Here is a 27,804-nt window from a genome sequence, read left to right on the forward strand (position 1 = left end):
CTACCCCGCACACCACTGCGTCAGTTTCACCTCTCCTGCCCTGTTTCCTCCTGAGACTTTGTTAGTTTCCTTTTCTCGGACCTGTAATTTAATCTGCCCGTAGGTAGCCCAAGATCAGCAGTGCAGGGTTTTATCTTTTAAGAGATGAGTGCCTGAGAGGCTTGGCAAACTCTCGTCAGGCCCACAGCCAGTCCTTGTCGGAGGATCCCAGCTCCAGCGCCTCTAACTGTTATCGGAGGTTCCCTACGAGGCCTGGGCACCCCTGAAAATGGCTAGTGGTGAAGTGGAGAGGCGGGGAGACTCGTCTTCCTGAGTTCAAATCCGGCCTCGGGTACTTAGGGTGGGTGCCCCTGGGCCAGTCACTTGACCCTGCGTGCCTCAGTTTCCTCATCTGTAAAATGACCAGAGAAGGAAATGGCAAACCTCTCCAATATCTTTGCAAAAATTACCCCAAATGAGGTCACAGAGGGTCGGATATGACTAAAGAGAGCATTTATACACAACCCTTAAGGCAGGGGCTAGGAAACTGAGGCCAGCAGGGGTTCAACGCCTCTCCCAGAGTCACACATCAAGTACAGAGGACCCACCACGACCTCTGCATGGTGCTAAGCACTTTATAAATATCATGTCCTTGATTCCCACAGCAGCCCCGCAGGTGGCTGCCCTTATTCTCCCCTGCCCCTAGTTTTACAGGTGAGGACACTGGGGCAAGCAGACTAGCCGGTGTTTGAAGTTGGATCTGAACGCAAGTCCTTCGGACTCCAGGCCTGGCGCTCAGGGGCTCCCCCGGCTCCACAAAGCCGAGAAGGGGCAGGAGGGGCCGGGGTCCTGGGGCACGTGAGCCCACCACGGGGCTCGCGCGATGCAGGAGCAGAGGGAGGGGCTGGCGCGCCCTCTGGCGGCCGCGCAGGAGCATTGCGGGGCGAGAGGGCGGAAGGGGCGGTGCCTCCGGCGGGCGGTGCATCCGACCGGCCACCGGCGTCATGGGCGAGCCGGTGCAGGAGGAGCTCTCGGCTCTGGCGGCTATTTTCTGTGGGCCGGACGAGTGGGAGGTGGTGAGCTGCTCAGGTGACCCACTCCCCCCACCCCCCCACTCCCCTCCGCGGCCCCCCAGGCCTGCGGGGAGTCAGAACGAGCCCCGCGGCGCCCCCCCCCCCCCCCACGGCCGCGTGGGGCCCTAGAGATCCTATTTTCCCACGGAGGAAGCTGTCCGAGCCCCGGGGCCTCGGGGCTGGGACGAGGCCACGGAATTGTAACGCGTATCCGGGAAGCTCCTCACGTTTCCGTGGAGCCGGTGAATGACCCGAGAGGTCGAGGAACAGAGAGCCCCCAGGCCTTCGTTCCCTGGCGGAGCCTTCCTTTCCCTGGCCTCTGCCTTCATTTGTAATTATGATGACATCTGCCTTGGTTTTGTGCGTTTAAAGGAAGACGTCTCCGGCCGGACTTGCCCTAGGGGTCCGGGACTGGTCGTGGGTCTTAAATCCTAACTTGGTTAGAGCTGGGGGAGCTAAGCCCCCGACCTTCCTGACCCTCGGTTTCTTTATCTGAAAAACTGGGGATAACCTCTGTAGAGCCCGGCTTAGAAAAAGGGCTGGCTTTGGAGTCCCAAAGAGCTCATTCCAGCCGAGGTGTGATCCAGGACACGTCACTGTTGCTGTAACCTACAGAATATAAGAGAATTTACAGTTCCAAAGCAGTAATTTACAGAAAAGCTGCCCGTCTCCTTCTGTGGGAGTCCGGAATTAGAGGTTTGCACCCCATCCCCTTACAAACTTACCCCACAGGGTTATCAGGAAAGTGAAATGAGATACTTCTGTGTAAAGGGCTTTGTGAATCTTGAAGCATAGATTAATATTTGGAATAGGAGCTAAAGGGTGTGTGGATGAGGGCATTTATCTATTTGCATATTAAATGAGATGGCTATGTTTCGATTATATACTCTTCTAGGAAATATGGTAAAATGTATGCCATCAAAATAGCGGTTACTGCACCATTCTGCCACTATGTTACTAAATAGTAATTGTTTCTCTTTTAGCCAGGAACCCTGAGGGTCTTCCCCTCCCAGTTTGATTTTTTTTTTTAATTAAAGGGGCCACCCCTTGTGTAACTTAAAGAAGTCTATTCATTGAATGGGTCTGTCTCACTCAGAATGAGAATGTGATACAACATTAGCCTGAAAGGGACAAGGGACATTGTATCCTGAGCCATCTTCAGTCTTCCTGATGAATATCAGGCCACTGGACTTAGATGGCTCTGGAGGAGAAAGTGAAGCTGGTGACCTTGCACAGCCCTCTCTCACTCAGAACAAAGTCAGGTGCAAGTCATGTCATCATCTTGATGTCAGGGTCTTCTGAGAATGAAGGACAAACACAATAACAACAACCCTGTTACTATATATCCTGTTCACTTGTTTGCCTTTTATTTCCAATACCTTTTCTAGTTCTTCCTTCATATGCTAGTTCCTTATTCACAAATACTCATTTGAGCATAGGCATAAGACTACCTTGAAGATAGTTGCAATTTATTTGTCATCATCTACTGAGGAGGATGAAAAGGTAGGGAGATTATAAATCCTCAAAACAAACAAAAAAAAAAATGGAAAAGATCCTCCAAAGCAAGTCAACATATTCTTTGGTTTTTGGTGATTTCAGTGCAAAGATGGGCACAGAGAAGAATGCTGAAAAACATTGGAAAGTATGGCTCAAAGGTGCCACAGATAAGGAAGCCTTTCAGAAACTTCATGCTTATATATAATGAATATTTTCTTCCAGAAACTCATTGGAAAGGCATTAGACATGGTGAGCACTGAAAAACATCATAAAAAATGAAATTAACTATATCTAAACAGACAGGAAATGGCTAGTTACTGATGTGAAATTCTAAAAGAAACAGCTGTCTGTATAATCATGCCACTGACTAGTTAGAGTAAGGGTTACAATCAGCATAAAATTAGAAGAAAAGCTACAGATGAGAAGACATCGTGCATGAGTGCAATAGCTTCAGTCTGACCTATTTACATGAAATGAACTGAAAATTGAGAAATGGAAAATGATGAAGATACTTGCTTTTATTATCACCATTTCTTGCAAAAGTATAGCTTATGTAAAAGCAGTGGCTGCACTGAGGAGAAATAAAGCTCATACTGCATCATTCAAACATTTCTTAAGTTCCTACTAAATTAGAAGCACTGAATGGAAAAACCAAAGTGAAACAGTCTTTGCCTGCAAGTACTTACCTTTTGTTGAGGGAGACATGTATAAATATCTAAAATATGTAATGAGTTAATGAGGAGGGAGATGCTTGGGGAGTTTGAGGAGTATTTTGGAGGAAAAGAGGTATTCGTAAAGGTGAGGTGGAAATGCGTTCCAGTAATGGGTGACAGGGAAAGCCAGTTTTGATTATAGAGTTCTAGAAGGAAGTAACTGATAAGGAGGTTGGGAAAAGTATGTTGGGTCTATGTTGTAAAGGGCTTTGAAAGCTATTGACATTTCTGTTTGATCCTAGTGGCAGTTAGAAACTGAGGTATCACAGAGGGGTGAGGATGGGGAGAAGTGGTGGTGATATGGAGAAATGAAACCCAAGGCTGGCCTATTCTCTGAATGGATATACCTTATTCCAAAGAAGCAAGATAGATGAAAGGGGATAGGGTGGGAAGCAGTGTATAATTAGTAAGTAGGTGCATTTATTTGAGGAAATCTAGGGACTACAGAAAGTAAGCATGATGGAGAGTATTTGGTGAATGTCAATGAAAAAGAAGAAATTGTCCCTGGAGTATATTACAGACCACCCAAATAGAAAGAAGAAAGATGAGTTTGGGAAACATAACAAGCAGAGAGGCATGATATACTAGAGATGGAGGACTTAATTTTTTTAAACATGTTAGAGCTCTTTCAGTCAAAAGAAAAACATCTAATTCACTGGTCTTAGTGATACTTTCATTTTCAAAAGATGAAAAAGAACCAGCAAGGGGAAATTCTATTCTATATTTGATTCTCACTACCAAGGAGGAAGTGCTGAAGTGGAAATAATGGATACCTGAGGAGAGGGGACCAATCCTTTTTAAAGTTTGTGATGGAGGAGAAGAAATCTAGGTATAGTTTAACAGTTTAGTTTAATAGTTTAGTCTTACATTTTGAGAAAGCAAATTTTCGAAGAGTTCAGAGGAAAGATAGGTAGGGTCCCCTAGAGTAAAATACTTCATGGAAAGTCACCCCAGGAGTGATTGGAGAGCCTCAAGAATGAGACTGAAGACACAAAGGAAAACAGTTGTAATGAGAAGAAGAAATGGGACATATCTGAGGAGGCCTATGCACATGTACATGCACAGGGACCAACTAAGTCAGATTTTTAAAAAGGTGAATGGAAGATGGAAGCAAGGCCGAGTAATGGGAGGTGAATTTATGAGTGTGGCATGGTCAGGAATGTTAAATTTATGTTGGAGTCCTAAAGCTCGAATTGAACAGAGGGGAATAATAGAAGTTAAGGTCAGCAAAATGATTTTTAACAAATTTATATTGGGAGAAAAAGGTGAATTGACTTGGGATATATGGGATAATAACTGCCAAGAGAAATAGCTACTCAGTTGAAATCACAAAAATGACCAACATGGAATACTGAAGACAAGAAGATACAAGTGTTGTTATACTATTTTTGTGGAGAAGTTGGAGAGATATGGACTAGAACATAATGCAGTCAAATGGATTCAAACTATTTGGATGACCAAACTGAAAGAGTAAACCATTCAGTGTTAATGTAGTGGGAGGTCTCTACTGGAGTACCCCAGAGATTTGTTCTTGGCCTTGTGATATATTTCATATGCTACTTGGATGAAGTATGGCTACTTAGATGGCATGCTCATCAATTTTGTAGGTGGCACAAAGCTAAGGGAGAGGTAATCCAGTGGGTGAGTCAGGGTCCAAAAGGATCAAAATAGGCTAGAGCAGGGGTTCCTAACCTGATGTCTATGAATTCTTTTAAAAGTATTTTGATAACTTTCAATGTAATTTGTTTCTTTTCTAATCCTATTTTTTAAAAAAATGTATTTAAAAGTATTTTGAGAAAAAGGGGCCAAAGGTTTCACTAGATTTCCCTCTATTAGAAATATATATATATATGTGTGTGTATAAGTATGTATGATTGCAGCCTAGGGCAATGCTGCTTTAGAATATAAAATCACTTGTAAAATATGGAGGAAAATAGCAGAATGTTGTAAGTAGCATTGCTTCTTAAAACAGTGAAAAATCAGGGGATATGAAACATCTGTAGAGAGTTTGGCCAAAATAATTTCCTAGCCATGTATTTAAATAATCCACTGATAACTCAAATGTACAAAGACAACCCTCCCTGCTCACCCCAAACTATAATCAACTTTCTGTCTCTCCAGCTTTGTGTTATTCTCATTTTGATTATTATTTTACTTAAAGCAGGCATGTGGTGTGGGCACCACAGATCCCCCCTCCATCTACCCCCAAACCCCACGGGACACCCCTCTGAACCAAATACTGTCTCTATTGGTGCTGACTTCGTCTTTGTCTTTTTCATTTCCTCACTGGCTCCTGAAACGTTAGGGTTAGTGATAGTTACATGGTCATGAATGATTAGCATAAATTCCTATAGAGACACTTCCATTTCACATTTATTTGTTTTCTTCCAGTTTCATCTATCCATATATCTATATCTATATCTATCTATCTATCTATCTATGTGTATATAGATAGATATATAGATATATATAGATGTATATCTCTACACACACACACACACACACACACACACACACACACACACACGGAATTATCTGGTTTAGTTGACCTTGCTTTTTTGTATGCTCATCTTCCCCTCTTGTTGTTGCTCGGTAGTTTGTATAGAGATACTGCTTGTAATCATTTCTCATCTTCCTTCATACCATATTTCAGATCAGTTTCCGTACTAAACCAGTGTTGCCCTTGTGAGTTGTATTTGTTTGTTGGAGTTGTTTCTGGGCTATTTTGCCCTCCTTGTTGTGTTAACTTTTATACTGGGGAGAAGGGAAAGGAATAGCCATTTATATAGCACCTACTATGTTCCAGAGTCTGTCTAGGGGCTTACAAATATTTCATTTGATCCTCACAACAACTGTAGGAGGTAGGTACTATTATTACAGATGAGGAAACTGAGGCAAACAGATGGTAAGTGACTTGCCCAGGATCATACAGTTAGTATTTGAAGGCATTTGAACTCAAGTCTTCCTGACTATATTGGCCCAACACTATTCAACGGTATCATCTTGCTGCCTAAGAAATGGTGATAAAGTGAAAATTAAAGAGACAAATTAGCAGTGAAATGCTTTGTAATACATGGGAAAAGCACTAATGTTAGGTGAAATGGTTAGTACAGATAACAATTACCTAGGTTAGTCATTTGTAAAATGTGCATACTGGGATAGTTATTCACATGATTGCAGAGAGCAGTATTAGGGTAAGTTCAGATAGTTATAGAAGCTCTTTTCCCTTTATAGCTGGAAAGTCAGAAAATTGGATTTTTTATATTTTGAGGGAGGGAAGCTATTATAGGGGGGTTGGTTCTTTGTACATCTGAGTGATTAATGGACTACCGAAATGGATTACATCACTAGGGAAAAGTGATTTTCCAACAAGGAAGAGGCACCTTTTACAGAACCATTTTCCTTGGCTTTTTAGGTTAAAAATTATGTTGACTCACTTATGTAAAAGGAAGAAAAGGGATATTTTTTTTCCTTAAAAAGGCCATTTCCCCCCCTTCATTTAGCACATATGATATACAAATATGGCTCTGTCATAATTGTGTGTGGGTGTGGGTGTGGGGGTGTGTGTATATATATGTGTGTCTTGGGGGATGTTACAAAGAGCTATGATGGTCAGGCCCTTAAGGTGCTTATAGTTTTAATACAGTGTTCTTTCATCCTCTCTCTTTTGATTTAGCTTGATTTCCTTATTCATTACATCCTATTTTCTTCCCAAACATTTATTATTTTTTACTGTCTGCATTTTTAAATTTTGATACCTTTTGTAGTCTACTTAAAGACATAAGGATATTTTCATATTTACCTTTTTATGCCTCTCAGTTATGTGTTTATGAGAAAATGGGTGCACATTCCTAGGGGTGTGGTTTCTTAGGTTATAGATACAAGCCTGAGAAATTGAAAAATGTTGCCTGGGTCAGAGAGAAACAAAGAAAATCTTTGACTTGTGATACAAATGTGGAAAACAAGAGAATGGTGCCTTAATAATGAGGACACTGTGGACTTTTTATCAGCTGTTAAATTGAGCGTGACTTTAAAACCATGCCTCCTAATTAATTTAATTCAGTATTCTGGCATCAATAAGTAATTGAATTACAAAAGAACTTAGTATAACATCATAGCACTTTTTGTTACAGAAAAGTTCATCGGAAAGTGGGACATTTCACTGAATTTAACAGTGGTGTTTTTTAATATGCTGTGTAGAGATCAGGGTGGCCTTATAGCTTCTATTGCCTAGTGCCCAAATTACATAAAAAGGTGGGATAGGGAGCAGAAATTTGCAGCTATAATCTCCCTCTTTGATATTTCCTTTACTGGCCGAACTCCGCAATTTACATCTCTTCCTCTTGTCACTGGGATACAGTGAATATAGAGAGGGATTGTAGTTTAGGTGCAGAAATAGTGAGCTATTTTGCCATACTAAAGTAGGGCCTAGTTTTTTTTTTGTGCATGACCCTCAACATGCCACAAAATAGATTCTATATTGCAAAGAATAGAACAGTGAAAAAATTGCTGGATAGGGATTGCCTGGTAGGTTATTAGTTGTGTGACCATGAGCAAAATCACACAACCTCTTGGATGCTCATTTTCCTCATTTGTAAAGGAGGAATTATAATACAGTCAGTACCTAAGGTACCTTCCTCAGGCTATTTTGAGGCTTACATGAAATAATATATGTAAACCTTATTATAATAAAGCACTGTAAAGCTTCGAGTACTATATAAATATCTATTATAAGAATGCAGTGATACAGAATTCTGAATTTGAATCTAATCATTCCATGTTTGTTCAGTTATCTAGTATGAACTTTGGCTTAATTTTTTTTTTGTTTTTACAAAATAGGTGTTTTTAAATAGGTACTAGGTTTATTTATTACTTACATTTTCCTGTTATTAAAGAGGAAATGACAGAACTTTGCTCTTTCTTTAGAATTTTTTTCTGTCTCTTAACATAGGGTAGAATTTATATTTTCCTTTTTTTTTATGGCTCTTCGCTTATAAAAAAGAACCTAACTTGTAATTTCATTGCTGTAAATCAGGAACTTCCTCTACCAATTCTGATTTGTACATTTTCTGTAATTTATAGTTTTAAATTCATTCATTCAACAAGTATTTATTGTATGCCTACTATATAAGAAGCATTGTCCTAGGTTCTAGAGATTCAAAGACAAAAATAGAAGCACTGCCCTGAAGGAACTTATATTCTATTGGGGGAAGCAATAAGTATGTGGAAACTTACTAATTACTAAGTAATTTTTTTGTGATGGGAGGGAGGGCATTAGCAACTTGTAGGCAACAGAATGGGCTTGCTGTAGGATATACTTGAGTTGAACTTTAAAAGAAACCAGAGATTCTAAGAGGCAGAGGTGAAGAAGAGTATCTGTACTAGGCAAGGGACACAGGTTATGCAGAAGCACATGTGGGAGATGGAATGATGTTTTCAGGGAACAGCTAGGCCAGTTTACCTGGAATGAAAAGCCACCATTATAATACAGGCCCTTGTCACCTTCCACCTAGAACAGAGGTTCACAAACTTATTTGGCCTATTGTCCCTTTTCAAAAAAAACTCAGTTCCCCCTGGAAATCTACTTTCTTTAACCCTTTAATTTTTAAAAAAAATTTGCATCATTTCAAAAAATTATAAAATATATTTTTTAAAGTGACACATTTTGAATTTAATAATTTATTGTAAATTTGTGGGTTTTTTCTTGCACTGAAGTTATGATGAGAAAACTATTCCTATGATGCTGTTGATAGAATTTAAATTCCTTGAGAGAAAAGGTTGTTCATTTTTTATATTTATCTCAAGTGCCTAGATCAGGGCCTGGCATGTAGTAGTTAATAAATGCTTATTGATTGATTCAATGCAAATTGTATCATGTGACCATATAGTATCATATTGTAAACAAGTCATTACATGCACATATTCCTGCTGATGCATGCTGGACTTGCATGATGGACTTTCAACAGTGCATGACAGGCTCATCTGCCAACATTTACCTGTTAAGACCTGTTGATGAACTTGACCACTGATAGGTTGTAACTTGCATTTTGTGTGTTTGGAAAATAATGTAATCACTATAACTTTAACTCTGTTACACAACAGATGAAACACATAAAGTTTATCAAAATGTTCTTCTCTTTCCTTATGCTTCCATCACCTGCTTATTTTTTATTCAGTGCCCCCCCCCCCCATTGCACCCAAGACTACTACCATCCCCTCGATTGTTCCAGCGCTCCCCAAGGAGTGGTATCACCCACTTTGGGAACTTATGTTTATGATAACTTCCTAATTGGTCCCCCTGCCTCTAGTCTTTCTTCTTTCCAAACCCTTCTTCACATAGTTGTAGTGTGAATGAAGAAAAGGGTATGGATATGAGATACAGTATGGAGGTGGAATTGATAAGAGATAAGACTTTGAAATTAATTTTATGTGAGGTGTGAGGGAGAATGCAAAATAGAGACTTGACTTCTAAAGTTGTGAAGCTGAGTGACTAGAAAGATAGGGGTCCTTTGAGTACAAAGAGGAAATTTAGGAAGGGGAAGGTTTTTTGTTTGTTTTTTTCAGGAATAAAAATTAGTTCTGTGTTGATTTTGAGATGCCTATTCAGTGTTGACCAGTTGTGATGGCAATCAAAATAGAATCTTTTGCTGTTTTTGTTTTAGTATAATCAAGTGCTCTGATTGAATCCTGCCTTTTTCAATCAAGAGTCTTTACAAGGAGTAAAGTACAGAAACAAGAGTTTCTTTAACTAGAAATGGTGTATGTATTTGTATTTATTTTTTAATTATTAAAATTAATAATTATTTTAATGTGATTAAAGATCTTTCCCACTCATTGATGGGCTTGCCCATTGTGGGAAGCTTGATTAGGGGAATTGTTTTGTAGGAGGGTCCCAAGTACCTTTTATTCTTTCTATTGAGGCACTGGGTCAGAGAGTTGGGATGCCTTCTGGTTTTAAAAAACATATAAATACTCTGAAGGTGAGGTTTTACTTTGGGACTTAGTTTTTGCAAGAAAATTTGAGTGTCAGATGAGGACTCTGGGAAGCTGCTGAGGAGCCCCCTGGCTTTGAGAATCCAGATGTCATGCTTCTCTCTCTGGTAACTATGGTCAGACAGTTGGGGTCCAATTGTCTGTTGAATTGAGGCAGAGGAAGCCATGTCTGTTGATCTTTCTCTGTATTTTCTTTGAAATTTAGGGTGCTGACTCCCTGAACTAACTGCATGAAAAATGTACTTGGTTAAAGGAATGATACATGTGCTTGATTAAAATGATTGTTAACCCCTTGAAAGTTACTTTACTTTTATGAATGCAGATCTAAGAACCTGTGATAGCAGGCCTCCCAGTGTATGTTGGGGTGCTTACTGATACACCTGTTGGCAAATGGTGATAATATGACTGGGGCTGAAGAGAGATGTAGATCTGGGAGACATTTGCAGGAGCTGAAACAGAATAAAAATCAATGCTTCCATATGTGTAAAGATGTTTCTTTCCTTCCTAGTTTATTTTTGCTAAAAACTTCCTCACATTTATTTGAGTGATAGCTTATATGAATTTTTATGAAAATTGCTTTCTAAGAATGTTTTGAAATTACTATAAATAAAGGCAATCTGTTTTTTGCCCAATCAGAAACATTGCCTTTTGCATCAATTTATAGGATATATTATATTGATAATTTCTTTTGGCTTTAAGTGATGTGGTTAGTCCTATGCCTTGCTAAAAGACTCGTTTTATAGGAAACACATTTTTTTTAAAGGCTCAGTTGGGCTAACCTATCAAAATTTAGAACAGCTCATGAACTCAAGTATTTGGGAGAAAACTATATTCCTATGATATAGTTGATAGAACATAAATTCCTTGAGAGAAAGGATTGTTCATTTTTTGTATATATCTCAAATGCCTAGGTCAGGGACTGGCATATAGTAGTTAATAAATGCTTATTGATTGATTGAATGCAAAATAATTAATTGAATGCAAAATATAGTAGGGAAAAATCAATATATCTCCTGACTAGGAGATAATGTGGTACAATTAGGCTAATGGTTCTGGAGTCACAGGATCTGGCTTCAAATTCTGCCTTTGACAATTGTTGTGTGATACTGGGCAAGTCACTTAATCTTCCTACACTTCATTGTCTTCATTTGTAAAATGAGATTGGACTGGATGCCCGCTGAGGTGCTTTCAGCTTTAGAATTATGATCCTATGATCCAGATTCTTGTTTTAGAGGTTCTTTTTGAGTATTTTTTTAAGTAGGATTTTGTCACCTTTTAAATTTTGGCATCATATGTTGACATATAACAAGATAGAGAGCTTGATTTGAAGTCATAAGGAATGGAGTTCAAATCCTACCTCAGTCTGTGTAGGTTATCCTTGTGTAGGCAAGTCATTTAATTTCTGTGAACTGAGTTTCCTCATTTGTAAAATATGAAGCTCCTACTTCACAGGATTATTGTGAAGTTTATTTATATATGCATATATCATATATGCAGATACTTTATATAAATGACTTTTTACATCTTAACCTATAAAATATCAGCTCTTGTTATTATCTTAATGATTTTTTTTTTTTTGTTTATATGGATCAGAAAGATTAAAGGGAAAGATGAACAGTGGTCTTTTCCTTTTGCAGTTGAGTCACTGATTAAATCAACTCTGCTAATTCCTTCATTTGCCTCTTCAAGAAGAACCTGTGAACTGTCCTTCCAATTGCAATTTCCTTATGTCTTGGTTTCACTTGTAGTAAGTGTTAATAGTGATATGATTTAGTCTTTTTAGTAGCATATCTAGTTGGAAAGGCCAACTTAATGTAAGTACTTAATTTTTTTGGCTGTTGCCTTCCATTAGGATTAAAATTAAGTTAGAGTAATTTCTCTCTCTTACTTCTTTAATCCCAAGATGCTCCACTTTTCCATAATAGTCCTATGTTTTTGTGTCCCAGAAGGGATACTATAGAAGCTGGCTTAACATATGGGAATCTTTTATGTTGCTTTGCTTTGCTGTACAGCGTTTTCCCTTGCTGCAGCAACTTCACTATATCCCAGTTTTGGTACTTAAGAAAGTCTGGACCCCAATAGACATTCTCATGCCAACTTTCCCCTGTATGTGAAGTTTCTATTTGCTTTTTAGTTGATGTTAAAAATATCCAGAACATTGAGACTTTTGAGCCAGTTTTTCAGACTGTCTCCCAACTGGCAAGTTGTCTAATAAAAACTTTGAGCAATCTGAACTGTTAACCAGAGAGCTCTTTATTCTTATGACAGAGTACCCACCAGTTAATTTATTGTTTACCAATGGTCTAAAAACGGTCATTCTTGGACCTTTCTGTCTCTTCTTTTTTACCTATAGCAGTGGAAGGTGGCTTCATAGAACCAAGGGCTATTTTATATTTTTATTTTTTTCATGAATTGCCATGGCCAAACAATTTATCAGTTGATAGCTAGCCTACTGGTGCTTACTTTACTAGGCTAGTGCTCAGCTAGCAAACAGTTAGTGCAACCTAAAATCATATTGAGAAAATGTATATATTCAGAAACTTCTTTTCTTACTGTAGGACTATCAGTCCTTTAAAATGTAATTTAGAAATGGTGATTCTTAAGAAAATTTATTAGTCCCAAATAGGTACGTTTCCAAAATGAGAAGAGAAATATCACCTTTATATAGTACAATAATGCAAAAGTTCCTGGGTGAGAAAGAGACATCAAATTAGGTAAGAATGGTAGTAAAATTAAAAAGTGAAATTCTTTAACTAGTGTTTTTATGACACTTGATGACTTTTTTAGGTATCCTATTCATCCATTTTAAAAGTCTCTGGATTCTGTTTGTAATCCTTAGCTCCAATAATTATTGCCTGTACCTTATCACAGTCTTAGTTCCTGACTCATATCCTGTATTTCAAACAGATGTGATTCTTCAGACCCAATGGAGTCCACTTAATTTGGTGTTTGAGGGCTAGGAAGAGTTTGAAGTCTCTGGAATTAAGAGGCCAAAGGTACAGGGAGAGGAGCAGTACTAAGATACTTGGTTGTAGATGACCAAATGGGCACTTGAACCTTGGAGGTACATGAAGGTTTAAGATACTTTTCATTAATTCCTGGTTCTTAGATATAGATAAAGATGGATATACATAGTGAGTGACAATACTAAGCTTTTTTAATATGTGCAAAATGATCTTAGTAACAAATTGTATTATATAGCACTTGTTACATTAATTTCACAATCTGATTTTTTTTTCTCATAGCAGCTGTTTAGGGTTAGAAAGAACAGTTATTTATGTTTGACAGAAGAGGAAATTGTAGCATAAGAGTTGAATGACTAGCTCAGGCCATGTAGCTGAGGTAAGGCACTGGGACTAGAACTTAGATTCCTGGCTCAAGGCTCTTTCTTTAAGTCTCAGCATAAAGTAAAATTGGAATTAGTGGGCAGGAAATAGAAGCTTTACAAAGGAGAAGATGGACAAAAATATTTTTTAAAAACACAGTTATGTTTACAATTGAAAACTTTGGTTCACCGTAGTAAATGCTGGCCATAGCAGTAAGATGAGGAAAAAAAATTAAGGCTTGTTAACATTATCAAAAAGGTGATAGCATGTTGCTGATTTGCAGGTAACATGATAGTTCACTTAGAAAACCCTATAGAGTCAACAAAGACTAATTTAAGATTATTACTAGTTTCTAACAGAATTAGGATATAAAATAAATCCACCAGCATTTCTGTATAGTACTAAGCAAACTAATAGGAATTGATAGAAAGAGTTCTATTTAAAACTAATAGAAAAAGCATAAAATAAGTAGATGTTAACTACTTAGGACTCATATACATATAACTGCAAAATACTCTTCACAAAAATGAAAGAAGACATAATTGGAGAGAGATTCATTATACATTGTTTGATTTAGTGGAGACACTAAACTAGAGCATTGTACAGATTTAATGCTCTGCCAATTAATGTACCAAGGGTTACTTATATAATTAGCCAAAATAATAACAATTCCTTTGGAGGAACAAAAGGTGTAGAATCTCAAGGGAAATTAAAAACAAACGGAATGAGGGAGGCATAGCATCATCAGATCTCAGCTGGAATATAAAGTAGTAATAATTAAAAACTACTTAGTTCTATTTTAAAATAGAAAGATCAGTATAACAGGCTAGATAAGCAAGATTCAGAAACAGTTGAACAGAACAGTTTCAATATTTGCTAAATCTGAGAATAAAAATTGGGAGAAAAGCTCCTTGTTTAAGACAATTGGAAAGTGATTTGGCAGGAATTAAGTTTAGGTTAGCAGCTTATACCATACTCTCCAAATGGCTCTGTGATCTCCCTGACTTGGAAATTCCTTCCAGGATGTAGATTGCAACTCATTCTTGCCTGCCCATCTTATGTGATTATTATAATGTCCTGCCATAAATTCATCATAGAACGTCTGCCCAGTGTGCTGGAGGCCTTTCTCAATTTATCTTGAAATCATGAAAGTGAAACTGTCTATCTGTCCATCTGCCATCCCTTGACATAACTAATCCATCTTTTTCCTTCATCTTCATAATTCCTTGATGATATATTGTTATCTTATTATGGTTATGATAATTGTCACCATGTGCCTTCCATTTTCCTCTTCTGGGATTAATTTTTAATCCTTTTGAGGGAAGGGAGGAAGGGAAGGAAGAAGCATTTATTAAGTGCCTACTGAGTGCCAGATACTGTACTAAGTGCTTGATAAGTATCTCATTTGATCCTTAGAACCACTTTGGGAGGTAGATGTTATTATTATGCCAATTTTACAATTGAAGAAAACTGAGATAGACAGAAGTTAAATGACTTGCCCAGGGTTACACAGCTTGTGTCGGAGGCAGGATTTGAACTCACATCTTCCTAATAACAAGTACTGTGCATTGTGCCACCTAGCTACTAGAGATTAGTTTTGTTGCCATACAATAGCGTTGGTAGAATGTCATTATTAGAAAGATTGACCTTTGCTTTTATGGGAAGTTTGCGGGGTCTTTAAAAGAGCTTTTCATTTTCTTGAAGGCAGTCCAGCCCTCTCCTCTTCTTGTTCAACTCTGGGCCAACCTGCCCATGTGTATTGCGTGGCATATCTTGTTCTTTAATAAACTTCAGATGGCTATGTGACCTAAATATAAAAGGTAACACTGTAATTATGGAATGAGTATAAGGAAAGCAATAATGGCAATGATGATGATTATAAAACCACAACTGTAATAGATTTTATATAGCACTTTAAGATTTGCAAAGCACTTTACATAAGTTGTCTTATCTGATCCTCATAACAGCCCTGGGAGGTAGGCAAGTGCTATTATCATCTCCATTTTACAAATGAAGAAATTGAAGCTACGACAGGTTAAGTTGCATAGCAAGTAAGTATTTGAGGTGGGATTTGAACTCAGATCTTCCTCACTCCAAGTCTAGCATTATTATCCATGAGAAGAAAGTGCTTCATGAAGAAGGTGGCTATTCCTGTTACCTTCATATATCATGATTTTCTCAATTCCAGCACAATAATATTCTCTTCTCTTCTTTGCCTTTCCAAATCCTGCCTCTTCAGGGTCCAGTTCAATTCCCAAGTCTTCTATAAAGTTTTTTGTGACAACTTCTCCAAGCTTTAGATCACTTATGGTTTATGCCATTTAGTTTTGGTTCAAACCTGTTTTTGCATTGGACAATGTAAGAAATCCTTTTGATTCAGATAGCAGTTCTTAAGTGTCTTATCATTTTTTGGAGTTACAAGGATCATCAAGAGGTACTTAAATATTGGTCTTCCTGACTCCAAGGCTAGTTGTCTATCTGCTGTACCATGCTGCATTTCACAGAATCACAGAATTTGAAAGTGAGAAGAAAAACTCAGTAGCTGGTTGGTCAGACCCATATAGTAAAGGAATCTTCAGTATTACATAGATTGAAAAGTGGGTGTTCAGCCTGTTTAAGGAGCTCCAAGGATGGGTCACCCACTGCTGCTTGAGGTAGCCCTTTCCACTTGGCGGCAGCTCTAATTATTAGCAAGTTTTTCCTAACATCAAACCTAAATTGGCCTCTTTGCAACTTTTACCCGTTATTGCTCCTAGTTCTGCCCTCTGGGGCCAAGCAGAACAACAAATTTAATCTTTCCTCCTGATGACAGCCCTTTAGTTACTTGATTATAGCTTTCATGTCCTGTTTGAGTCTTATTTTCTCTAGGCTGAGTATGCCCAATTCTTTCAATTGATCCTCATATGCCACAATCCTGGTTGCTTTCTGGACTCTGTAGCTTATCAGTGCCCCTTGGTGTCAATAACTTCAACAGTAACAGCTAGCATTTGTGTAGCGCTTTAAGGTACTTTAATGTTTATCCTCACAGTAACCCGGGAGATAGTGCTATTATTAGCTCTATTTTATAGTTGATGAAACTGAGGCATAGAGAGTTTAAATGACTTGCTCATGGTAATACAGCCAATAAGTGTCTATGAGGATGCATTTGAACTTTGATCTTCCCTATTCCTCACTGTAAATCTAGTGCTCTGTTTTCTTTATCTCTTAGCCAGAACTGAGCACAGTACTCCAAATGAGATCTGATTAGGGCACTAGTAAGACTATCATTTCAAGTCAGCCATTTATTATGCACTTAACTATGTGCCAGGCACTAGGAATACATATATAAGAACAAAAACAGTCCCTGCCCTTGTGGAGCTTATATTCTGGGAAGACAGCTTGTAAAAGGAACCTGAAAAAGCAGTGAGTGGGTGAGTACAGTAGGAGAAAGGAGAGAAAGAAGGTACCTGAGTGAGGACATGGGAGAGAAAACTTTGAGAGTCAGAAGTGGTCCCTGGAAAGGAAGGAAGACATGGTTGGCTGGAGCACTTTCTTTAAAATGGAGGTTCTAGGATGAGCCAGCTACTTAGGAAGGGGTTGCAGGAGTGATATGAACTTCCAAGGTGAGAAGGCTGCTGTGGTCTGAAAGTCATGCCTTTTTTGGCTTCCACATCACACAGTGATACATTTTGATCTTGCAGTCCATTAAAAAACCCCAGATCTTTTTTGAAACAACCACATTTCTTACATCTTATATTCATGAAGTTGATTTTTTTGTACCTAAGAGTAGCACTTTTCATTTATCCATACTGAATTTCATCTTGTTAGATTTAGTCCAGTGCACTAGCACTGAAATTCTTTCTTTTATGTGTCATGGAAATCTGTTGGCAATCACCAGCCTGTGGGCCCTTTCTCACAATATAACATTTTAAAATGTATAACTCTTTTAAGATTAGGATTTCAAAGAAAATCAATTAATTGAATAATCAACATTTAAAAAAATAATTCACATTAAGAACCTGAACCGAATCTCAGGTTTAGAACCCCTGCTCTAGCCTGTCATGATCCTTTTGTACCCTGAATCATCTACTGGAATATCTTTCCTTCTTAGCTTTGTGTCATCTGCAAAATTGACAAGCATGCCATCTATTCCTTTATCCATGACGTTGATAAAGATGGCAAGCATAGAAAGGCTAAGCACAAATTCCTGGGGTACTCCTATAGAGACTTCCCACCACATTGACATTTAATCATTTACTTTTTGAGTCTGGTTATCCAACTAGTTCTGAATCCATTTGATTGTATTATGGTCTATATCTCTCTCTCTCCTCTTCACAAAAATAGTATGAGATACTTTATCAAAATCTTTGCTAAAATTGAGGAACTCTATACCTACTTCATTCTTCTCCTCTACTAACTTCAAATTTTGTTAAAAAAGGCAACGAGGATCGTCTTGTATGACAGGTTCTTGACAAAGCCGTGCTGGGTCTGCAATCTTTGCTTTTCTTTCTAGGTGTTCCAGCTATCCTTAGTGAACCATCTAGAATTTACCTGGGAATCAAAATAAAGTTCTCTACTGGCCTGTAGTTTTCAGATACTATTCCTTTTTGAAAATTGGGAAAAGTCTTTCTCCAATTTTTTGGTAACTCTCCTGCTTCCCTTGATCTTTCAAATATCGCTGGCAGTGACTTCAGTAACTATATCTGCCAAGGTCTTCCAGGATTCAAGGCTATAGTAAATCTGGGCAAGGTGACTTGAATTCAAGGGCATCTTAGGTACACCTCTTACTATGCCTTTACTTATCTTAGGTACCAATTCCCTGTTAGTCATGTTTGTTCTGTCATTTCTTATTTAAAGGTTATGTCAGAGAGAAGAGAAAAAAATAGAATTGACAGTTCTCTCTTCTTTATTGTCAGTTATCGTTCTCCAGTATGCCCTAAGGAAAGCTCCTATCACTTCTTTGATCTTCCTTTTTCTCATAGGGCAGGGGTTGGGAGTAGGGAAGGGGGATAAAACCCCCACAACAAAATCCTTTTTTGCTGTCCTTAACATCTTTCCCTAACCTCAGCTTATTCTGAGTTTTATTATTCCTGACAATTACTATTTTTATAGGACTGTTCCCTGATCTTGCTTCCATCTTTTGCAGTTTGTTATAATATCTATCTTTCTAAATAAAAACTCTAAACATTTTTTCCAAACAAAAATTAGAAATTTTAATTTTAAAATTAGAGAATGACTGCACTAAATGAAAATAGTAAAAGTTTTAGATAGTTATTTCCATCTTGTTTTGAGACAGCACCCCAGGATATGGATGTTGTGCTGCTTTTCAGAGAATAATTTACCATATTAAAGAAGCATAGGTAGGCAGCTACTTTGGGTATTCATTAGGCACCTTTTCTTTGTCACTTCTTGAAGAGTCTACCAACCATGAATTTCTAGAGTTTTCTCAATTGTTTTGAACACAGGAAAATCACATAGAATCAGTTAATCAAATGATTATATATTGAGACCCAGAAGAGATTTTAAAGATGATATCATCCCACTTACTAATATTACAAATGAGGACACTGAAGCCAAGACAGGTTAAATGACTTGCTTGAGTGCATAGAAGTGACTAGAAGTGCCAAGATCCAAACTTAACTCCTTTACATCCAAATCCAGTGCTCTTTTCTCTACACTATGTCAATCCTGGCCCTCTAACTATGCGTGAGTTCTTTTATAATAAGAATTCTAGTTTGTTACAATTCTTATTTTAAAATTACCCCCATTTTATACTGTTTTTACTATTTCAAAAATATTATTTTATAGATTTTTCAGTGTTAATATTTTTTGCCTCTTAACATTAAGATTTTGTTTTATCTTTTGCTACGTGTACTTGGTTTATTCTCATTCACATGATAGGAAGTCAGATTCTGTGATGAAAATAGACTTCTCCAACTATTAAGAACCACATACAGTGCTTTAAATGAGTAAATAAAGATGTAAGTGAAAACAACTGTAAGATTTCATCTCGTGTAGTGGAAAAAGGAAACAAAAGATGGGGATAGTCACTTTTGTAAGGGTCAAGGAAAGACACAGTAATGAACAATCGGTGGAGTTGTGATCTAGTGTAAACATTCTAGATATAATTCAGGATCATCTTAAGAAAGTGACTAAAATGTCCATATCCTTTAATTCAGAGATACCATTGCTAAGTATAAACTCCAAGGTCATTGATAAAAATGTATCACATGTAGCAATATATCAGATTATCATATTTATGGCAGCATTTGTTTTGTAGTAAAAAGCAGATAAAAATAATGTAGATGATGGTTGGGGAATGGTAAACATTTGTGGTACATGGATATAATGGAATATTATTATTGTACAATAAGCAGTGATGAATATACTGTATCCAGAAGAGCATGAAAAAACATAAACTAAAAGTGAAGTGAGTAGAGTCAGGAAAACTATAAATAGTGATTGCCACAATATAAATAGAAAGAACACTAAACAGTCATAACCAAATGTTGTGTAATAGGAATGATCAAGTTTGGGACTTCACAAGAGATGTGAAAATATACCTTCTTTTCAATTTTGAAGAAGTGACTTAGCTGATATATTTGTTATTTTTGCTGAACTTTTTTTTTTTTAAAATGTTTTTGTTTTAAGAGTTTAATTTCTGGGATGGGCAGAGAAGAGAGTATTTCAGGACATCAAGTCAAGGTGATAACAACAGTAGCCTTTTATGGAATATTTATGTAGAACTTTAAGATTTGCAAAGCTCTTTAAATATATTGTCTCATTTTATCTTCACAATATCTCTGGGAAGTAAGTACTGTTATCCTCATTTTACAGATGAGGAGACTGAGACAGCCAGGTTAAATGACTTATCTATTCACACAGCTCTAAGTGTCTGAGAACTCAGGCCTAAGACCTGACTCCAGATGGAGAGCTTTATCTGTTGTACCTGACTCCAGATGGAGAGCTTTATCTGTTGTACCAACCTGGATGCTTAGAACCTGGAGAGGTTAAGTGACCTACCTGAGTCACACAGCTATAGGAGTTGAACTCCATTTTTCATGTTAAAGTGATAATCCTCAAAATAGTGTTCTACCAGAAACTGAAGGCACCTAAGTGGTGAAGTGGATAGAGTGTGTGCCTGACCTGGAGTCAGGAGGACCTGAATGTAAATCCAGCCTCTGCCACTTACTACTAGACTAGTGTGACCCTAGGCAGGTCATTTAGTTCCGTTTGCCTCAGTTTCTTCATCTTAAAATGAGTTAGAGAAGGAGACAACAAACCACTCCAGTATCTTTGCCAAGAAAACCCTAAATGGGGTCCTGAAGAGTTGAACTTAACTGAAATGAATGAAAAACAACAACAGCCACTGGTAACTGCAGCCCCAAAGACTGTCTGGGGTAATTTCTTTTCACTTGATTTCAAACTTCTCATAATCATTCCTTTCATAAATAATTACAATTCTTGTACTTTCTAAAAACCTTTGTAATCAAAGTAGGTTCCCCTGTGGTATCAGGTGCTATATAGATGGTTACTTGAAATGGAAGCTTACAGAGTACTAAATGCAACATAAAATCATTTGTAATCTCCTTCAAATGAGTTAAAGCAGTGCCTATAATTACATGTTGGAGGTATTATATAATGCTCCTTTGGACTTTAATGACGTTTTTACTCCAAAAAAGTACTCTCATGAACCATGCTTAAGTATTGTTCAGATGTGGCATTTAATTCACTAGGAGAAAGCTCTTGATGGGAAAAATACCTTTTGGGCAGTTGAGGTTATCATTGGAGTGGGGAGGACAGACTTCTCATTTTTTTTAACCTGTTTATAATGTCTGCCCTTGTTATGGTTTGGGTCAAACCAAAAATTTAGATAATGCATCAACTTTAGTTGAGAATTTGGATCCCACAAAGGCACTCTCTTGGGAGAGGGTGGTGTTAGGTTGCTTTCTTCGTTCTCCATTAGTTAGAGTCTGCTTTTTGAATTATTGCTTTAGATGGCAATTAAAACTAATATTTCCACTTGTATTTAACAAATTATGTCAATTGTATAGTTTTAAATCTCTAATACTTAAAGCTATTGTAGTCAATTGTAACATTTTTTCATGGAATTCTTAATAATAAGAGTTGAAGGAGTCAGTGTTCATCACAGATTTTCATTTATGAATGTAAGAAAATGTGAATTTATGAATTCATTTGTGAATGTAAGGAAATTTTAATATCACATATCTTAAAATGGAATTATAACTATATTAAATTGGCATTGCAGTGGTTTTTTCTTAGTCCTGAAGCTGGTGAACAATGATTTTCAGGTATGAAAATGAGAAAGCATTTGACTTCCTATCATGTGAAAAAAGAGAGTAAAACAAGTACATGCAAAGAAAGAGGTTGAGATAGGCAGTAACTTGAACTTCAAAGAAATTCATTTGTGCACCCAGTTCTGTTGTATTCTGTCTTTCTGATCTGTTTGCTTCTGCCCCCTGTAGAATGAATCAGTCTGACATTTTATCAACTTTTTTGAAAAGTGAGGTGAAATGAAGTAGAACACATCAAAGGGGTGAAGTAGAGCAGATCTGAAAGAGAACAGAATTCTTTAATACTTGGTGTCTGCTTTTTTCCTTGTTCTTAAAGAGCTAGAGTGGGTTTGGCTGCTATTCACTCATTTTTATTTCATGATACGACCTTACTGCTATATTGACTTGGATATGTTTAAAGAAAAAAGATCTATTAGGAACATTGACATATATATACTTACTGTATTTCCTTTAATGACTGATATTTTTTTCTATTTCAGTATTCATCAGTCTATTTGTTTCCTGATTTGATGTCACATCATTTCTTGACTTGCACATATAATGTGCAATTTCTTTGAAAATTTAAATTTTTGTTATCAGTAATCAGCATTTCACCCAAGTTCAAGAAAAAAGTTTATGAGAATTTGTACTTTCTAATTTTTTGTCAGGAATAGGTATATTGAATATAATTGTTAAGTACTTAAAGGAAATAATTTGTAAATAAAACTTTTGTTAGCTGTCAGTGACATCTCATGACATAAAAGTTTTCACACTGAATTATGCTAAAATATTTAGAAATAAGTTTTACTTAACCCTCTTTAATTCCAATGTTCTCCCTCCATTAATTATTTCCTATTTATCTTGTGTATAGCATGTTAGGTATATATTTCTTTGCATGTCGTCTCTCCCATTCCATTGTAAATTCCTTGAGGGCAGGGTCTGGCCCCAGTGCTTAGCACACAGTGCTTGGCACATAATATGTGCTTAAAAATGTTTATTGATTGACTATACTGTTATTAATGTTCTATTTAAACTGAATTATTCACAGTTGATTATTATTTTGGATCTCTTCCAGAAACAGATGGCACTTCATTCAGAATTAACACAAGTGGACAAGGATTTTTGGATGAAAATATACCATTAAAACTATCATTTCATTTACCAGCTACTTACCCGTTTTCTCTACCAGGGATCTCAGTTAACTCTCAGCACCTTACCAGGGCACAGTGTATAGTTATAAAAGAGAAGTTACTTGAACAAGCAAAAAAACTTTTGTCTGAGCCAATGGTACATGAGCTGGTTCTCTGGATTCAACAAAACCTCAAGCACATCATTGAACAACCAAAAATGGCTGTTAACTCTGAAGACTGCACTTTGTCAGCCAGTGCATCCATGGATAATGGAACATGGATAGCCCTTTTGCATTTAGATCACATGAGAGCAAAGACTAAGTATGTCAAAACGGTGGAGAAGTGGACTTCAAATTTAAGACTTACTGGAAGACTGATGTTTTGGGGCAAAATAATACTCATTCTTCTACAAGGAGACAGAAACAGTATCAAGGTGCCAAAATTGAATACTGAATGAAAGTTTGGTTATTTTGTTACTTAAAAGTGGATAAATAAGAGTGTTTCATATCAGTTAGTAAGTATGAGCAAATTATTAGGGATATATCTGTAGTCTATATTACTGTTGTTGTAAGACTTTCTTTTCTTTGAAAGAATGTCTTTGTCTACTGGTTACACACAACAAATCTATGAAGCCTTGAAGAGTTGTTTTTATTTATTAAATTATTCCATTTCCTATGTCTTACAGTGTTGGAGAGACTTTAAGTTTTGTCCCAGTATTTTATTTTCATTCAAGCATTAGCCTAAATTTAGAGAGACTCATTGCCAAAACGTTAGCTTAGATGATTAATTTATGGCCATAATGACACATGAAAGAACTTCTAACAGAAATAGTATTCACATTAATGAAATAACATCTTTTGAAGTAACAATATTAATTTCTATATATATATATATTATAAAGGCACATAAGTATGTTTTTATATATAGCTCCTCATAGATAGGCACAGGAGGGAATAGTATATTATGTTTGGAATAAGCAATATTTCTTTTTTCTCTTGGCAATTTAAAAAAATCAATGTGACATTTTGAGTGGGGGGGGGCATCTATTCATTCTAGTTAGAGTGGTCTGTGTCTTGTAACTGAGATTTAGTTTCAGAGATGTAGAAGTATTATTGCCATCAGTTCATTATCTCTCTCGTCTCTTCATTATCTACCATCTTTTCTTTTCTAGCTGACTTGTCTGAGCAGCTGCTTTCAAAATCAGTCCCTTTTTACATTTTGTATATCTCTTGAAATTTTTAACATTTTTTTCTTGAGGACCAGAGGAGAAAAATTATTATTAAAGTTAAAGTATTTAACAGTTATAGTATATTAATAAGTTTTGTTCTTCCACGTAAGTCAAAGTAACAAAAAAAAATTTAATTTGTATCATGTTATAACCTGTAATCATAAAGACTTAAGAACTTTGATATTGCTGCTTCATAGAATAATCTTTTTATACAGTATTATCTTGGTATTTATCCAGATTAGTATTGAATTATGTAGTTAAAACAAATGATCAGATTTTATTTGTATCCTTTTTTGGAGGCTGTGAAAGGGTTCAGTGTATTTCAAGGTAATTTGCATTGAATTTAAGCTAATTGGATCTTTATAGGCAAATATTTAGATAGAGATCCAGAGCCATTTCCTTATACATATACCACTCTTAGACATCAGGGACTTGTGATTTGTTCAGTGTTGGAATCCTGGTATAGGAATATTCCTCCATTTACACAGATGGCAAACCATCTATAGATATAGTCTCAGACAACTGCCTAAGACCCAGAGAGGTTAGATGACTTACCCTGAGTTACATAGTAGATATTTCTTAGGTTATACTGGAACCCACATGTTCCTAAGTTCAAGGTGAGACCATACTGCCTCTCAAAAGAAAGACTAAATGAAATTATAATAGACAAATTAATTTGGGTAAGTTAGTCAGCAAGCATCTTATGTGATTTGGAACACTTATCAGTGGATATAGACAAAACAGTGGCAAATTTCTCTTTTCATAGTTCACTTTTTTTAACCTGTCTGTATACTGGAATTCTGCAAAAATATTTGTTTTCAGATTTCTAAAAGATCTTATGTTAATTTGAAGGGTTAAATCATACCCATTTGAAGAGAGGTAGTATATTGTAGTATACAGAGCTGGCTTTAAAGTCATAAGACCTGCTTTAGAGTAACTCTTCATCTATATGTTACTGAGCAATTGTCATCCATGTTGGAAGAGGGAATTTGCTCAGTAAGAGTTCCTTCACCAATAAAATCAGAGTTTGGGACAATTTTTTAAAAATATATTCTAAACCTATTCATTGATACCATGAATGTGGCATGAAAATACCTGACTCTTCCTGTCATCTGTATGCAAAGTCAGAGGTAACTATATAAAAATATGGGCTAAGAAATGGATATTTTTTACTACATAAAATAAACCCTGTATGTTTATGAGTTTTAAAACTAAATCTCTAAGATAGTAAGATGTATATTTAATGCCCTGATTTATCATTTAGGAATACCTGATTCTTCAGAAAACCTCCAAAGTTGATGTGGACTCAAGCGGAAAGAAATGCAAAGAGAAAATGATTAGTATACTCTTTGAAACAAAAGTACAGATGGAACACAGAAGGTATAATTTAGTATTATTGCAGATAGAAAAGCAACTGAATCGATAATTACATTCTGACAAATCTAGGCATATTCATGATTTTCTCTTGTATAATGTAGGTTCCTGGCATTTGAAGTCAAAGAGTATTCATCGTTGGATGAGCTGCTAAAGGAATTTGAAGCTGCAGGGCTTAAGGAGCTGTTCTCTGAGTTTGTACTTCCACTGGTAAAATGAAATAAAAAAATCACAGGAGTCTTTTTAATAAAACAGAAATTGCGTGGATTGATTTCAGTGAGCAATTACATCAAAACTTTTGGGGAGCAACTTTAATTTTTTTGGAATGAAATGTGAAAACATCTCAAGAAAAAAAACAATTTATGTTTCATTAAAAGTTAGATTTAATTAAGCAGTTTATCAAGTACCTATGTTCAAGTCAGTGTGTTAAGCCCTAGGAATAGAAAGGCAAAGAGAAATGATTTTGACTGTGTCTTGATATTTACCAAGGAAGTCTGAGTTTTAATTGTTGACACATTTTTGAAAGACAAAATGTGAAGAAATGATGGTAAATTCTACCATCTTTCTAGGTTATATATTTCTCCTTTCATTCACACATCAATTTCTTAATTGTAGCCTGACTGAACCTGAAGAAGTCCTTGTTTTTATGAGAGTTTTTTTCTGGAAATCTTTATCACTTTTCTTTAAAATAAATTATGTGTAAAGTTATTTACTTTCATGTTTTTATTTTTTAAACAATATTGCTATCTTAGAGACAGAGGTTTTTCCTCTCAGGGAATATAAATTGAAAAATCCTTCAGAGGCCTGATTCAACCTACACCTGAACAAAAAAATCCCTGCAATAACTGGCATTTGTGATGAATGAATAAATAGAAAACATTTATTAAATGTCTACTACGTGATGGGCACTGTGCTGGAGATAATTTTTAAAAGTTCTTTTTCTTAATGATGTTACATTTTAATAGGGGGAGATAGCACACACAAGAAAGTGGGGCTAGCGAAGGGAGTTTTGATTGGGAACTCACAAGATTTGTGAGTGGAAGCACAAGGCAGCTAATTGTTAAAATTGTATTATTAATGTGTTGTTTCTTAATTTAAAGATCTTTCCCATCCATTAATAGGCCCATGTGACCTGCTTAAATCACATGAAAGCCTAAGTCACATATGGTGGGAAGAGCTTGCTGAATGGGTAGAATAGGAAGGGTGGAACAGAACTGAGAGGAAGTTGGTGAGAGCAGTTAAGGGAAATTTATCTTTTCCCCAGTCCCTTAAGTGATTTAACTGTGAAATCTTGTCCAGCACCTCTGAAAGAGGTTGCCCTATCTCCTCAATTACTAGAGTCAGAATTAGGTGCCTATAAGCAGGAGGAACCATCATCACTATGATATTTCTGTGGGAAACTGCTAAGGGGGTATCATAGTAGGTATCTGTATTTCCAGTCATTATGGCAGTCTTTATTACCCCCTCCTTTAACTTTCTCATAAAGTCCCTGAGTGAATACCAGGGTCTGTCTCCACCAGGCCACATAGAATCAGTAGGATATTGTCTATTATATCTATCTGCTGCTACAGCTAACAGATTGGTCATTTTGTTACCTCCTTGCATATGGTAATATCTAAAAGCTTGCTGTACAAAAGGATTTGAACTAATACCTATGAATTTCAAGTAATCCACACTATGTATTGGTACTCCTTCAGCCCCTTCATCACTGATTGTCACCATTTGAAGATATTAATGATTCTTCCATCCTTTGGGTGAACTGACTCAAAATATCTGTGACCTTCTGCTAAGTAAAATCCTCAATTATACCCCCTGGTCTCCTGCTTTCATCTTAGTATTGGGTATGCTTCTGCCTGAGAAGCCTCTTCCTCTAATGTTGTTTCATTTTCCTCCTTTGGCTTTGTTACATTTTCCTGCCATACACTCTCCTGGAAGTCACCATGGCAACTAGGCTCGATCTGTATAAGGGCTGCATGCACATTCCTTTTGCCAGCTTTTCATATCTTCTGAGCTAAATGAAGTTTTTTTTTTTTCCTTCTACCATCTGGGACCCTCCAGCTTGCTCTTTTAAAGGAGATCTTGAATGCTGAGAATTCCCATGCAGACTAGCTAACTTTCCATATGAATTCTTTTCCTTCAGCAGCTTGTCTCTGCTTTTACACATAATACGCTAATCTATTAATAAAATTCAGCCTCTCCTACACACTTCTTCTAGTTC

The 27,804-nt window shown here is 36.7% G+C and overlaps 1 protein-coding gene across 3 annotated transcripts; it reads left to right on the forward strand.

Moving 5' to 3' along the window:
* Positions 1-920: 920 nt before the first annotated feature.
* RWDD3 (RWD domain containing 3) lies at positions 921-26,294 on the forward strand. 3 transcript variants are annotated; one of them, XM_072644073.1, is made up of 4 exons: positions 921-1,068; positions 22,930-23,417; positions 25,477-25,592; positions 25,691-26,294. In XM_072644073.1, exons 1-4 carry the CDS (start codon positions 984-986, stop codon positions 25,803-25,805), a joined length of 804 nt encoding a protein of 267 aa, XP_072500174.1. In that variant the 5' UTR covers positions 921-983; the 3' UTR covers positions 25,806-26,294. The 3 variants fall into 3 exon arrangements, 2 of the variants coding, with proteins under 2 accessions (XP_072500174.1, XP_072500175.1); XR_011974737.1 differs by having other exon boundaries at positions 939-1,068; positions 22,930-23,498; XM_072644074.1 differs by lacking the exon at positions 921-1,068 and adding an exon at positions 2,583-2,798.
* Positions 26,295-27,804: the final 1,510 nt, after the last annotated feature.

The sequence above is a fragment of the Notamacropus eugenii genome, chromosome 2 (assembly GCF_028372415.1).
Source record: "Notamacropus eugenii isolate mMacEug1 chromosome 2, mMacEug1.pri_v2, whole genome shotgun sequence".
In the NCBI taxonomy this organism is placed as follows: Eukaryota; Metazoa; Chordata; class Mammalia; order Diprotodontia; family Macropodidae; genus Notamacropus; species Notamacropus eugenii.

Excerpts from the sequence above, each read along its gene's own strand:
- RWDD3 (XM_072644074.1), top strand. The coding sequence starts at position 2,675 with ATGCTGAAAAACATTGGAAAGTATGGCTCAAAGGTGCCACAGATAAGG. Across the intron at positions 23,418-25,476 it reads GAGACAGAAACAGTATCAAG|GAATACCTGATTCTTCAGAA; the intron begins GTGCCAAAATTG and ends TTTATCATTTAG. Across the intron at positions 25,593-25,690 it reads GTACAGATGGAACACAGAAG|GTTCCTGGCATTTGAAGTCA; the intron begins GTATAATTTAGT and ends TGTATAATGTAG.